The 15,457-nt window shown below is 34.0% G+C and overlaps 1 protein-coding gene across 3 annotated transcripts; it reads left to right on the top strand.

The window, feature by feature from the left end:
- Positions 1-4,850: 4,850 nt before the first annotated feature.
- LOC132286775 (uncharacterized) lies at positions 4,851-14,400 on the top strand. Of its 3 annotated transcripts, XM_059789159.1 has the most exons (5): positions 4,861-5,269; positions 5,516-5,649; positions 13,127-13,274; positions 13,358-13,464; positions 13,936-14,400. In XM_059789159.1, the coding sequence occupies exons 1-5, from the start codon at positions 4,936-4,938 to the stop codon at positions 13,975-13,977; spliced, it is 765 nt and encodes a 254-aa protein (XP_059645142.1). In that variant the 5' UTR covers positions 4,861-4,935; the 3' UTR covers positions 13,978-14,400. The 3 variants fall into 3 exon arrangements, 2 of the variants coding, with proteins under 2 accessions (XP_059645143.1, XP_059645142.1); XR_009472857.1 differs by lacking the exons at positions 13,127-13,274; positions 13,358-13,464; positions 13,936-14,400 and adding exons at positions 8,362-9,064; positions 9,157-12,743 and having other exon boundaries at positions 4,851-5,269; XM_059789160.1 differs by lacking the exons at positions 13,127-13,274; positions 13,358-13,464; positions 13,936-14,400 and adding an exon at positions 8,362-12,743 and having other exon boundaries at positions 4,851-5,269.
- The last annotated feature ends 1,057 nt before the right edge of the window (positions 14,401-15,457 follow it).

Raw genomic sequence — 15,457 nt, 5'->3', positions numbered from 1 at the left:
AGTGAGTCCAAGTTGTGTTAGAGAGACTATAACATGGTGGTGGTTCGGTGGATTTTTTGGTTTGAAGTGTTACTATCAATGAAGAATTTTTTGGTTTGAAGTGTTACTATCAATGAAGAAAAGATCATTATATCTTGAAAGCCGTACAGCTCCTTGTAAGACATAATTTGTCCTAAGGACATAGAATTTAATATTTATTTTATAATTCTAGTTTTGCATGTTGGTATAATTCTTGTCGGATGTGAAATAGTAACATATAAGAATATTATTTTCTCGCCGATAATAGTGATATTTTCCAAATTAAATTCAAAGGTGGTGTTTGTTATTATGTTCTTTTAAGACCATTTGTGGGTGTGACCGACACTAAGTGATGCACTTTTTTTTTGATAGTTAGCACATAGCTTTGAGCACAGCTTTGAGCAGAGTCACATACAAGTATATATACTTTAAACAGTTCGGATTCGGATTGATCATTCAATCTGAATTCGATAAGGCTTGATCTAATTCGAGTAGATTTGAATTTGAAGAATATTTTGATTCAATAGTCTAATTCGATAAGGATATAGTTTGCATTTTTTTTTTTTAAAAGAAATTAATGTCAAAAAGAATGACAAGCAATGATTATAATAAGAGAAATGATAGGTTTTTCGATTACAATTGACGATTCATCCTTCAAATATAATGTGGTTGGATGACATTGGAACTCTTAAAATAAAATCCCGTGAACATCTCTTTCTTTTCGACTCATTCCCAACCACGTTGTAATCGGAGAATGAGTCGTCAATTGTGGTCGAAAGACATATCACTTCTCTTATAATAAATATGATAGAAAGTCAAAGATAAATAAAATATGGAAGAAGAAGTAAAAAGATAATACGGAGAAGCTCATTTACTCTTTTGATAAAGAATAAAAAGTAGGAGGAGGAAAAAATAGAGAGGGAAGAAGAAAAGGAGAAAATAATGATAAAATGTAAATTTTATGTATATTGTAAATTTGACATATTATAATATATTTATGAAGGATCGGATTATTATTGGATTGAAGTTACTCTATTTGATTTGAATCGCTAACGGTTTATCGGATTAAATCATCAATTCATATTCGAATTATCAGATCAGATTCAGAACGATCCATCGGATTAAATTATCAATCCATAACTAACAGGCCAGTGATCTAGCAGTATCAAGCTCTTACTTTCTAAAGTGAGGTTAATGGTTCAAATCTCGATGAAGGCATCTGTGTGCAATTACCAACTAAAAAAAAAAAATTATCAATCCATATTCGAATTATCAGATCAGATTCAGAACAATCTATCATATTAAATTATCAATCCATATCGGAGTTAACGAATCAAATTAGGATCAGATTTCAGATTAAAAACTTATCTGATCACTAATATTTAAAGTTTAAAAAGTTATGAATGTATGTAAACTGCCGCATGTTAATGTATTGATAATTCAATTTGTGATAATTTAAAGAACTTTCAAGTTAGAGGATTCTCATCAATCAAATACAGATTGATCTGAAATATTATACAAATCTAATATAGAATCTATGAGTACATAAGATATGTATTGAATAAATATTTTTTTTAATGGAACTTCAAATGTAGAAGTCAAATGAATCTAATAGGAAGGGGTAATACAAGAAAATATACAATCAACTAACATTTGTCAAATTTTGAAAAAGAGACCAGAGAAATGACTTGATTTCCTTTTGGGGAACCCTTCAGTAATGGTTGAAAAAACAATCACTCCACATCCCATAACTGTCACTAACACTAATCTATCCTTTTTATTTAATATATTTTTCTAATTAATTAGCTTAGTTGTTCTTACAAAACTAAAATTGAGGGATTCAATCATTTCAATCAATATTTATCCCCCCTTATAGACTCATTCACTATTGAGCATAGGGCTATAAACGAATCGAATCGAGTCGAGTAATGGGATATTCGAGCTTAGCTTGGTCAGGCAATAGGGTTGTTCAAGCTCGGCTTAAGTTCAAATCCAACCCACAAAATTAATTCTGAGCTCAACTTACCTATGTTGACAAGGCTAGAGCTCGGCTCGATAGTTTGTTTACCTCATTTATTTGTTTTATTTTTTTCTTATTACTTTGCATCTAATAGATCTGGAACAAAAGAGATGTTTGAGAGGCAAATAAATTTTCAGCAGTAAAAAGAGCAAAGTTTGAAAGAGAGAGAGATAAAAAATGATAAATTTGGTTGGAAATTAACGTATTAGAGTTGATTCAATTTCCATGGAAGATGTTGCACAAGGAATGGGGGTTATCTTGAATCCACAAATATAGGGTACCTTGAATTCACAAAGTTTGAATAAAAATTACAAAGCAATTAAAATATTATTGATAAAATTGAATGATGCAGTACATGTTTTTATAATAAAATAAAATTCTAAAACTTTAAAGGAAATTAATTCCTATAGGAAAATAGAAATACAAGGGAAAAAAAAATTAAAAATATAAAATAAAAATAAATAAATAAACTTAATTTTAAAAAATATTAAAATCTGTCACACATCAGTCTCCTCTATTTTAAAAAAATCTCCCCTCGAGTTTAATTATATATGAGTATGAACAAAATTTTATATTACTGGGGACTTAATCTTGAGACTTGGTAAAATTGTTGAGTCATGGTAGCAAAAAATATTCAAATTTGAAAAATAACATGGTCTATACATGAGCATCCCAATTTATGGGCATAGAATTTCCACCTTTTTAACATCCACACAACAACTGCCCCACTCCATTGAAGTCAATTGTTTTGTAGTAGCTCCCGTGAGTGAATATTTACTTGGCAACGAAGCTTCTTTCATGGGATTACACCGAAGCAGCACCTTTCATCTCCGTTGGCTCAGATAACCACTTAATCATCAACTAACCCACCTTTCAAATCTTGCTCTTCTGTTGCCATATTAAAGTCTTTTCCATCATCTCTTTTTTCGCATTGAATTCCTTAATTGCATCAACTTCAACTACAAGAGGTGGGACAACAAAATTTGTTCACAATCAATCTCTACGTGAGAATCATTGATTGCTCCAATAAAATTACCATCATCCTTGATGTGGTCATTGACACTGGTATACTTCGCATGGGCCGGAAGCTCACGTGAAGGTACAGGAATGTTAATCATGTTTGGTTGGCCGTGTGAAACACTATCAGCGTGAACTCAAATTGGTTTACAATCCTGTTTGTCAATAATCCCAAGTTCAATGAATCTTTGTTGAATTTGCAATGTCATAGGCTCCATCCGATCCAACTGTTGTCCTTGAGTCTTCGTAGCTGCCCAAAAGGGCTTGCACTCCCTGATCATTGTCGTGAGGGCGGTTGTTACCAAAACGACCAACCACCATCAGATCAGGGTACGACGAGGCTATGATACCAACTGAGTAAGGATTAGATGTTCACATGAAATGGGGGTTATCTTGAATCTACAAGATAGGGTACCTTAAATTCATAAGGTGGTAACTTTGAATCCTCAAAGTTGAATAAAAATTGCAAAGTAATTAAATTATTATTGATAAAATTGAATGATTGATTTTATATCTCTATTATTGCATTACATGTTTTTATAATAAAATAAAATTCTAAAACTTTAAAAATTCTTATAGGAAAATAAAAATACAAGTAAACAAAACTAAAAATATAAAGAAATTATCTAAAATTAAAAACTCTCTAAAAATATAAAATAAAAATAAATAAATAAACCTAATTAAAAAAAAAAAAAAAAACTAAAATCTGTTCTACATCAACAACTATCAACAATAAGCTCCAAAATCTATAAACAATAAGCCCCAAAAATCAATTTGAATGAAATCCAATTGAACGAAGGAAACAAATGAATTTTTGGGAGAGAGATGTCATCGGAAAAAATGGCCATCGCTGGCCATTGAAATAGAAATGCTAGGGCTAGATAGATAGATGTACACATATATAATATGTGTGTAAGGAAAGGCAAGAATAAAAATCAGAAGATTGAAATGCTAGGGTTACATAGATATATGTACATATATGTAATATATGACGGGTGTTGCCAGGAAAAACAAAAACAAAATAATATATATGATGGGCTTGGTCATCTTGGGCTTCACTTAAATGGGGTTCTGTTTTGTAATACAAAGAAAATTGTTTGGGTTGGGTTGGGTTTCATAACAGATTTTGTTTTGTAAATGGAACAAAATATATACACACATGTATATATAATACATTTTATAATATATATATATATATATGTATACATACACATGTATATATAATACATTTTCACAGGCCTTAATCGAGCTTTGTTAACGATTGTGTTCACGGACAAGCGAGTCAGGTAGTGATATGTTTGAGCTTAACTTATTTATTAATCGATTTAAAAAAATCTGTTTGAATTTAATTTATTTATTAAACAAACTAATATGAACTGAATTTTTAGCTCAAACTGTTTGTAAAAAATTTGATTCATTTACTGTCCTGATTCGACACTAGTCCGAAAATAGGAGAATATGTCACTTGAGTCGGCACATCCATAAATGTAATTTTTTTTTTTTTCTCTTTTTAAAATTGTTTACTTTTTAAAAGTATTTATCATTTTGTAAATTGAATAGGACAACACTTGTCCCAAACTACCACACAAAGGGTAGGCCAAGAAGACAAGAGTCAAAGTGGCTTTTCAGATTACAGAACAGGCAAGCGTGAAGACAGAGACACCCGTCCTAATGTAACATACGGTACATTTGCTCGCTGATTGCAAAGAGAGAGCTTGACCGATAACTAGTAGGGCCCAAATGCAACTTGTCTAATGATGGCCTTTCGAACTCTCCAAAGAGCCCACCCCCTCCAACCTTTAACAGAAAATTCTCAACTTCTCATTTCTCTGTGTCTATATATGCACACATATAGACAGAGAAGTGATAGAATTTAAGAGATGGGCATGCAAGCCCATACATGTTATCACCATCATCAGTTTATGAAACCACTAGCATTACCATTACCATCATCATCATCGTCATCAATTTCAGTACGGTCAAATTGTTACAGTGACTTCAATGGCGGGAAGAGGGAAATTGATCAGAAGAAAGCCTTTGGAGTACTAGTTGAGAGATGTACTGGGTTCTGCTGTAGTGTTGATTTGAGGGTGAGAAGAAGAAAAAAAGAAATTGGTATTGTTGCATCATCATCCACCAATGTGGCTGATGGTTGGAAACCCCAGAAGGGCTCTAAAGCTCCTCTCCTCAGCGACGTCGTTTGGCCTTCCGCAGGTAACTCAATGTCATTGGAGAGAGAGCTAGGAACGTCTAATTTTGATATATGTTGGGCTTAATTGCACAAAATCTCTTCAATTATAAGGAAATTAGGAGAAAACTATTTGTAAATTAATATTTGGCAGCGTTGAACCCACGGCTCAGAATTTATATATATATATATTCTAAACCGACGATTCAATACTCCCAATGCAATATATAAGATTTGATGTATGTTTGATAAAGTTGTGATTTGGAAAACAGGGGCATTTGCGGCAATGGCGATATTGGGAAAGATGGACCAGATGTTGGCAACGAAAGGCCTCTCAATGACAATAGCACCTGTAGGAGCTGTTTGCGCTGTCCTATTTGCTACTTCCTCCGCCCCTGCTGCTCGGGTACCTACTGTCTCTCTCCTTTCTTGTGTCTATATATTTATATACAGGTATATATATATATATTCTTAGTTAAATATATATATATATATAAATATATATATATATATATTTATTTTAACTGTATATATATATATTTATATACAGTTAAAATTTGGTATTTAATACTGTAAAATTTGCAGCAAGGTCATTTTGGGGGCAAAACTGAAATAATGCATTTACTTTATGCCACAAAGTGGTTTGAGTTAAGACAATAAAGGGCTAGTCCCATAGGCAATCACCAATGCAAGATTTAGAAATGGTTAAATGTATCTATGGATGTTTCGAATTTAAATCCGCAACTTCCGGTCACATTTCCTGGTTCCTGCATTTGGTGAATTTCATTGCTGTAACGGTAAAATCAATAATGTGAAATTGTTACCGGAGAGGATTTGGTCCATCACAATACTAGCCATTTGAACTGGATTCAAATTCAATGGTGAATTTTATACATTGTGATTTTATCGGAATACCCCCGGTTTCAATGTAGAAGCAGAGACTGTTAAAATAAAAATGAAAAACGTCGTACTGTTTATAAAGGTAGGGTTACTGGATATATAAAGGCATTGTAAGCTATTTGACTACAATTGAAGGATGTTGTTGAGGAATAATCTCTCTCTTCCTCTTTATTTATTTATTTATTTTTTTTTTTTTAAAGGTAATTTGAAGGGATTACATACATTAATAATGTGGAATTGCATTGACAAATAAGCAATAGTATAAGATTACTATTAAAGCAGTCATTTGCCCAAAGAAAGAAAAAATTAGTGAAGAAATTCTTTGTCCATCCACTATGATGATGATGTGCACAATACTTAGACCAAAAGCATACATAGTTGGTATGCTGAGTGGATTCCTTGCAAACTGAATGTTGATTGTACTGGGCAACAGTGAAGTGGCTTATAACTTTATAATTATCCCAAAATTTATTTATGTTATGCTTACGAGCGTAAACCTTTTCTTGACTGGCCATTGCGGCTCAATTTTGGTTATTTATTGATGATTGCCGCTTTTACATGGAAGCTGTTTCATGTTCTTCCAATTGCTTAATAAGTTGCCTTTTCCCCTATTTATGTGAATCACATTGTGGCTCTGGAGAGAAGAGAAAGACTGGACGATGAGCTTTTGCGAGAATTGGTTTAAAGAAGGATAGGCTTATGGTCCATTAAAATATTCAAAGTTCTATAAATCTGACTAAAGAACTCATGTCATGCTAGGTTGAAGCACAGAATCATAAAATCCTTCATGGTGTCTTGGTGGTGAAAACTTAAGACGATTGTCACACTTTGTAATTTTAGTCCATTTTATATAATGACCAACACCACTAGAGAAACAAGCAAAGGCCTTATAGGCACTTGGTGATGATTAAATCAGATTGTTTTAGTTTTAGTTTGTGTTTTTGATGATTGAAACAGATTTTATGTCAGCAACAGGAAGGAGACATCTTGTAGTAACAAGTTTAGCAACCTCAGAAAATTTCCCGCGATAATCAAGATGCTCAGTTTATCTTAATTCTTTGGTGACCAGACAGGCAGGATGGAAAGAGGTGAAGTGCCATTATGCTCATGGGCAGCAATTTCAGTTTCCATAAAAACTCTTAAATATGGTACTCCTAAAACAAGAGAAAATGATATTTGGCGAAGTGTAGAATCATTGACAAGAAGGAATGATTTTTGAGATGAAAGCTTACTATCTGATCGAAATTGATTAAGAGGGTATATTGTACTTCAGAAGTAGGAGAACACAAGGCAGTAGGTGCATGAGTCGCAAAGGAACAGTAACAGTTCTGAAAATGAAAAAATGGTAGACAATGATGAGATCAAGTTGCCCAATTCAGAGTTGAATTAGTTAATCAAAGGAGATGATGGCTTAGTAAGAATGGCATTGGTGTTGTGTCAGGTGCTATTAGGTATGAGATAGGGGAAGAAGCCGGTTCAGTTTGCTAGGGAGAAGTCAGGATTGGGATTAATGAGATGAAAAAATGAGGCATTTAGCAATTGTAAGTTCGGGTTGGTGGGGAAGAGTTTTATATCAACACAGGAAAGTGGACTCCTGGAAAAAGATGCTCCAACGGTGGTAAACCGTCATAAGTATCAAGTTGGATATTGGATTTGTATTTATATACAGGCATTTGAAAACCATTATAGCAGTTTAATTTGTCAGGTTTAGCATTTAATAGAACTTAGGGTGGATTTTTCTCAAAGAGAATGGGAGTGGAAATTTGTAATAAAAAAAAGATGCAGTGAGTGAGAAGATACTCACAGCCCAAATGAGAGGTAAGTTGGCCTGTGTTGTACAGTATTGTATGAGTTATCATGTTGTACCGTATTGTATGAGTTGTCATGTTGTATGTTGTACAGTATTGTATGAGTTGTCACATGTGTACAGTTAGTATTGTATAAGTTTTCACCTACCCTTCATTGCCATATATAGAATTACCATGTATAGGGTTTACTCGTTCTCCACTCATCTACTCTCGTAGCTTCTCCTATATAAACACCATTGTATTATTATATTACTCACTCAATAAGATATACATTTTCATATATTCTCTTTCTCTCTCTCTCTCTCTCTCTCTCAACATGGTACCACAGCGAAAATCGATCCCTCTTTTATTTTATTTTTTTTTAGTCTTATTCAGACTGCGATCTTGATTCCCTCTCGGTTTTCTCTCAGCAATCGCTTCTCAGCTATCTCTGCTTGGTGATCTCAGTTCTCGTCTCAACAATCTCTCTCGGATCCCTCCTCGGCATTCTCTCAGCAATCTCTTCTCGACGATCACTCCTCGGTGATCTCAGTTCTCGTCTCGGCAATCTCTCTCAGCTCCCTCCTCGGCTTTCTCCTCGATAATTTATCTTGGGTTCATCTCGGCTAAATCTCGGTTCCCTCTCGCTACTATATCTCATTTGTTCGGCAGCTCTTGTGATGGATACTAAGGAATCTCATCTACTTGGGTCAATCACCAACACCAAACTGAAGGGCTCAAACTACCTTTAATGGTCTCGAGCCGTAAAGGTGTTCTTACGGGCTCGAGGAAAACTGTAATATCTTAAAATCAACCAAACGCAGGTTGATAATTCTATATATGGTAATGAGGGGTAGGTGACAACTCATATAATACTAACTGTACACGTGTGACAACTCATACAATATTGTATAACAGCCTTTAAGGTTAGAAAGATGTGTAGGCCATTTTGCATTCTAGCAAGTCCAGTCCTTTTCTTCATGGATTGGTCTTGAATGAAGGAAATGTCAGAAAGAGAAAAAGAAATGACAAAACACTTGAAAATCGATGATCTATGAATGAGGCAAGATACAGAAGAACTTTAGATCTGAGATTGGCCATAAAATTGGAGGTCCCAAGAGAACAATGCTAGAGGTTGTTGAAGTTACTGCTCATTGAATTAGAGCTAACCTTTTTCTTGATTCAGAGAGTTACCATATTTCTTATAGCGATTTTCTTTGGTACAGGCACTGTGACTACAAAAGATATAATGAGGATGAGGGCAAAGCTGATGGTGAGGGTCAAGTCATCCGCAAAGTTGGAATAAATATTAAAAACGAATTGATATAAATATTAAAAACCTTGGTACCACTTTATACAAAACGATCAATTCAGTTTTACTTTACCAATTGATGAAGTAATTGAATTAACTCTATAAAAACAAACTAACTAACTAACTAGGAAAAAAATAATAATAATAAACAAACTTACAAGCTTGATGGATTTTATAGTATGTAATTCAACGTTCAAAACATTCAATCATACATGATAAAATAAACAGACCCATCATCATGAATAAATAAAGTAATATAAAGTGCCATGAGTAAGGTTAAAATGCACACCATATTTTACGTGGAAAAACCTACCCAACTGGTAAATCAAAAAATAATGGAGGATTTAGTCCAACAAATTAATCCACTACTAAGAAAGAGATGCAACCCTTGATCTGTTCAATACACATGAACTCTATTCTATCTTGATTCATAGGCTCACTTTCCATATAAGTGAATAAGGAAATTACTTAACGACTAAGAATTCCAAAACTGCCTTTTTTGTCTCTATCGATCGACACTTGTAGAGAGGTCTATTGATGAAGGTATAACGGCATATCTATTGAACCCTACTAGAGCAATATTGGTTGATGCTACATTTAAATGTTGATCGATCGAAGCTACCTCTGTTGTAGATTAACAATAAAAGCACAATATGTTGGAGATAAGGCATCATAGGATACAAACCAAGATATGGGATGTTTTATACAACTATGAACACTCTTACTTTAGGCAGTAGGGACATCAAGATCAACATGAATGCTATTGGGAAAATAATAAGGAGTATCAATATCATCTAAGGAATTGCCTGGATCGAGGGAGGCTTCCTGGTCCTAGGGTGATTCAATGACTTGTTTTGCCCTCCTAGGGTAGACAATTGGCTGCTTTCCTACTACAAATCATTAGTGTCAGGAGGACTAGACATAGGCACCTCAGTCAGAAACTCCCCCTTGAATAGGAACATGCAAAGAAAGGGGGCATTCTCCATGAATGGACAACGGATTCTCTACCTGTATAGGAGTCTCTCCTTATGGAGAATCCCAAGCAGTGGAAAAAAAAAAAAAAAAAAAAAAAAGGAACAGACTCAAAGAATATAACATCCATGGAGACAAAACGATGACGACTGGTAGGGTTATAACACCGATACCCTTTCTAAGTGGCAAAGTATCCAAGAAAGACACATTGGATTGCCTTAGGGTCCATTTTGTCCTTTCGATGATGAGTGTGAACATAACCAACACAACCAAACACTTTCGAAGGAACAGTAAACAAGGCAGTGTCATCGTGTAAGACAGAGAAAAGGGATTGATAGCCAAGAACCTTAGAAGGCATGCGATTGATAAGGTATGTAGTTGTTAAGGTTGCATCAACCCAATAACTTTTAGGCACTCCCACCCCATTTAGAAGAGAACAGGTCACCTTCATAATATGACGATGTTTTCTTTCAGCTACACCGTTCTGCTGTGGTGTATCGACATAAGAGGTTTGATGGACAATCCCATTATCAGCAAAAAAGGAGGCAAGACCATCATACATAAACTCACCTCCATTATCAAATCGAAGGATTTTGAGGGAACAACCAAACTGAGTACATATCATCCTATGAAAGGTTTTAAAAAAGGAATGAAATTCATCTTTGGTTTTCATAAGATACAGCCAAGTATATCGACTAAAGTCATCATGTTTGTAGGTTTCTTTTCTTTCTTTAGTATTACCAGTTGCTAGTCATGTATTTTGCAGTTGAAAGGCATTTCATCGAATTCTTTTGTCCATTCTACTTTTGGAACTTGTTGCAAATAATAAAATATAAGTGAAGAGAGAAATGGAACAAGAAGAACACAAAGATATTACGTGATTCTGCCACTAGGGCCTACATTCACTGTACAAAGAGCCCAAAGGGCTACATCAATTTTATAATATTCTTTCTTAATCGTTGTATACATTGATCACCTCTATATACATGTGAAGGAATACAAACATGTGATTAATATGATATTGAAAATATTTCTAAAATCACTCTCATGATTCACTCATATCAATATTCTGTCAAGAAGTAATTTAAGGACTTAATTCACTCCGATAATGATATTCTCCAAAAACAACACCTTCCAACACTCCCTCTCAAGCTGGAGCATGTATGAAAATAATGCTCAGCTTGCATATCAAATCATAAAACGGATTTTTTCCCAATGATTTGGAAAAAGACAACAAAACTGTTGAAGACACGATGAAGGCAAAAAACAATGCTACCGAACACACCGGCATCCCAAATAAGTAATAAATAGCATCAAGAGACCCTTAGCACGTTTCGGACACTAAGGGAATATGGAAAAATATGGGTCCAAACCTAGGAAGAGATCCTCCCTACATAGTCGCACACACCAGGAGAGTACTCTAGTGTTTTTCTGTACCTAGGCAGTTGCGACAATAAAGAAGAGATAAACTAGGCTCTGATACCATGTTTTAAATAATAAAATATAAGTAAAGAAAGAAATGAAACAAGAAGACACAAAGATATTACGTGGTTCACGGCGAAGGCGAAGAACAATGCTACTGAACACATTGACAGCCTAAACAAGTCACAAATATCACCGAGAGACCTTTAGCACATTTCAGCGACACCAAGGGAATATTCCAAAATAAGGTTCAGAACCTAGGAAGAAATCCTCCCTACACTGTCGCACACACCAAGAGACTACCTTAGGGTTTTTATGTATCTAGATAGTCGTAGCGAGAGAGAAGAGAGAAACTAGGCTTTGATACAATATTGTAAATAATACAATATAAGTAAAAAGAGAAATGAAACAAAAAGAGCACAAATATATTACGTAGTTCACAACGAAGGCAAAGAATAACGCTTTCAAACATACCGGCAGCTCAAACAAGTCACAAATAGCACCGAGAAACCCTTGCACATTTTTGACACTAAGGGAATTTACCCCAAAATAGGGGTCTGAACCTATGAAGATATCGTCCCTACAATGTCGCACACACGAAGAGACTACCCTAGGTCTATACACAGTCGTAGCAATAGAGAAGAGCGAAAGTAGGCTCTAATACCATGTTGTAAACAATAAAATATAAGTGAAGAGAGAAATGAATCAAGAAGAACACAAAGATATTACGTGGGTTTATATCCACGACACAAAGAAGCCAGAGGGCTACATCACTTTTATAATATTCTCTCTTAATCTTTATATACAACAATCACATCTATTTATAGGTGAAAGAATACAAACATAGGATTAATATGATACAGGAAAGATTCCTAAAATCACTCCCATGATTCACTCCTATATTCATATTCTCAAAAATAAAATCTTCCAACACAACTGGCTAATGAATAACAATACCTTTACATTCAAAATTGCTTAACTCTGAATTCTTGGCAGTTGCAGAACAAAATGAAATTCAAATGCTCTTTAAAATATTTTTAACTAAACAATATTCTCTATATCCTCTATGAGCAAAATTTGCAGTCCATTGTAGATCTCTGGTGAGTATACACTGTTTGAAAGATTCTTGTCTACAACTAAGTTAAGGAAGAAAAACACTGTAGTCCAACCATTTCAAAAGCAGGCATTTAAAATTGTTCATTTTCACATTGTAAATTACCAAGGGCTATAGTCTAGTGGTATTTCCTCGCCTTCCAAAGTAAAAGGTCTGATGGTCCAAGTCCCCCATGGGGACAAAACGGGTGTGTGAGTGTGTTTCTTGCCTAGTAAAAAAAAAAATATATATATGTGAAGTTCTCAAAACAACACAAAAAATAACGTGTTTTCGACCACCTAAAAACAAACACAGGTTTTCTCAACAAGCTCTAGGGTATTGGTTCATTTTTATATTTTTGCTTGTTTATGCCAAGATCTGCACTACTACTTTGCAGAAGTACAACATGTTTATGGCTCAAATCGGATGTGCAGCAATTGGTGTTTTGGCATTATCAATTTTTGGACCAGGTTGGCTTGCTCGAAGCACTGGCCTTGCTGCAGCCATAGCTTTCATGATTTGCACACATTCCATACATCCACCAGGTAATAGCTTTTGCTGCATAGTTCTGACATTATGGATTTCATATTTGAAGTACTAAAATGCAGATTGTAATATCATTGTGCAGCTGCAAGTTTGGTATTGCTTTTCATCGATGGAGCAAAGTGTCACCACTTGAATTTTTGGTATGCATTGTTCCCTGGTGCCACTGGATGCATTCTCCTCTCTTTGATTGTAAGTTTCGCCCCCTCTCTGGTCCTTGTATTCTCGATTTAATGGCCAACATTAATTAGGAAAAGCAGAGCAAATTTAAAAATGTCGTAACCACCATCCACCATTCCAACCTTGTTCCAAGATTTGAACTTTCATTTCTTTTCCTATGAATTCTCAGCAACCAAATGGAGTGTGATGTTCTTTTCTCTGATGTATGTGGAAGTAACTTAAAGAATGAATGAGATATATGTTGCAAATTTTATAAATAGTACTCTAAATTAAAATCATACTGAACATTATTAGATTCTTCTAAGTTATGTACCATTTGATCATCCTTGGAAATTTCATGGCATTTCCCTCAACAAGCATATAACAGTTAATTTCCAGGATAAATAAAACTGGTCTAATACAGAGAGAATTTTCATTCCTCTTTTATTTATTTAAAAAAAATTTTTATTGAATTTTTTTTTTTTTAATCTTTAATTGTTGCAGCAAGAGGTGGTCTGTTATTTGAAGGACAATTTCAAATTTTGACATGTTACAAATGCATATAAAGCCCTATTAAGCATTGTTCAGTCTTTCATGCACAAAGGGAACATCCACTAGAATGCGATGGAGCAACTACCCGGTGTAAAAGTGACTAATCTCAACAAGACAGTGAAATCCTAATCACGAATATAGTTGTACTGAAGGAGGTTCTACACCGATGAATGTGAAATTGTATTGTCATCCACAAGAGCAATGCTGACCATGGGAGAGTAATCGCTCTCTAGAAGTTGGAGCAGTATAGAAAATGATTTTTTTTCCTGCAGATGTGTGGTTTGTATTGCATTCAAGTTTCATTGCCATACATGAACATCCAAAATGTATATTCTTTCTTGTCAAATCTATTCATCATGTCAGATGTTAAGCCAAGTTAGGCTATTGGCAATACAGTTTCTGTTCTATTTGTTGTTACATACGGTGTGAATAGAGAAGTTTATACACACACACACACACACACTTCAGTTATGTATGCAACTCTCACACTTGCAAATTGTAATTGTGAGACAATTGGCATGAAATTAATGTACTTGCTAAGCATTACATCAAGATTACCCCTGTAATGCATCAAAACATGAAATGTCTTCCTTGTGTGCATTTTGAATTATCCAAACAAACTAGGAAGAAAAAATTACCCAAACAACACCTATACATAGGGTTGCTCAATGTGGATCAATTTGGTATCTTATTACTTTTCTTTTTTCTTTTCTTTTCTTTATCTTTTTCATATTTAATTAATTAGCTTTTCTAGTGGACTGTCTTTTTCGAAATCCAGATTGCAAGTCTTAAAGCAGTAACACCTTAGAAAACTCTTTTTCATTTTTGTGGGGTTTGCTTTGGTATTCACTATTCACTTCACAAAAAATGGGCCAGTGGTTGCATATCCAAGTACCAACTTGTGTATCATTGAAAAGTAATCACAAATTCAATGGACCATACAACCACAATGCACTTTGATACTGACAAAGTCCATTCCCTTCTCAGGGATAGCTAAATATATATATATATATATATATATATATATATATATATGTTGTGTGTGTTTGATCTCTTGTTGTGTTTTCTAAAATCTTTTTACCCACCTGACCCATTAATTTTTATTACACACAAGCCAATAATTTATAAAAATGTGAAAAATGTCCCTGAAGTAATTATTTACCCGTGGGCCAATTTTATTTTATTTTATTTTAGTTATTTTTTCTTTGTTTTTGTTGTTGTTGTTACACATAGGCCTATAATTTATAAAATTTTACAAAATGCCCCACAAGATAATTATTTTCTAAAAATCTCTTTAATTTTTTCTTTCTTTTCATTCTTACTCTTCTTCTAATTTTTTTTATATTATGTTGAAAAAAAAAAAATGTTGCAAAATAAATTTGTTGCCAAAAGGACCCTTAATGTCATTATTTTACGTTCCATTTTTTTTTTCTTTAGCAATTATTTTATGAATTAGTAAATGTTATTATTCCAC

The sequence above is a fragment of the Cornus florida genome, unplaced genomic scaffold (genome assembly GCF_030987335.1).
Source record: "Cornus florida cultivar Cherokee Brave unplaced genomic scaffold, ASM3098733v1 CherokeeBrave_3.0.0_Hap2_Chr11, whole genome shotgun sequence".
In the NCBI taxonomy this organism is placed as follows: Eukaryota; Viridiplantae; Streptophyta; class Magnoliopsida; order Cornales; family Cornaceae; genus Cornus; species Cornus florida.
This window is presented reverse-complemented; position numbering and strand designations above follow the sequence as displayed.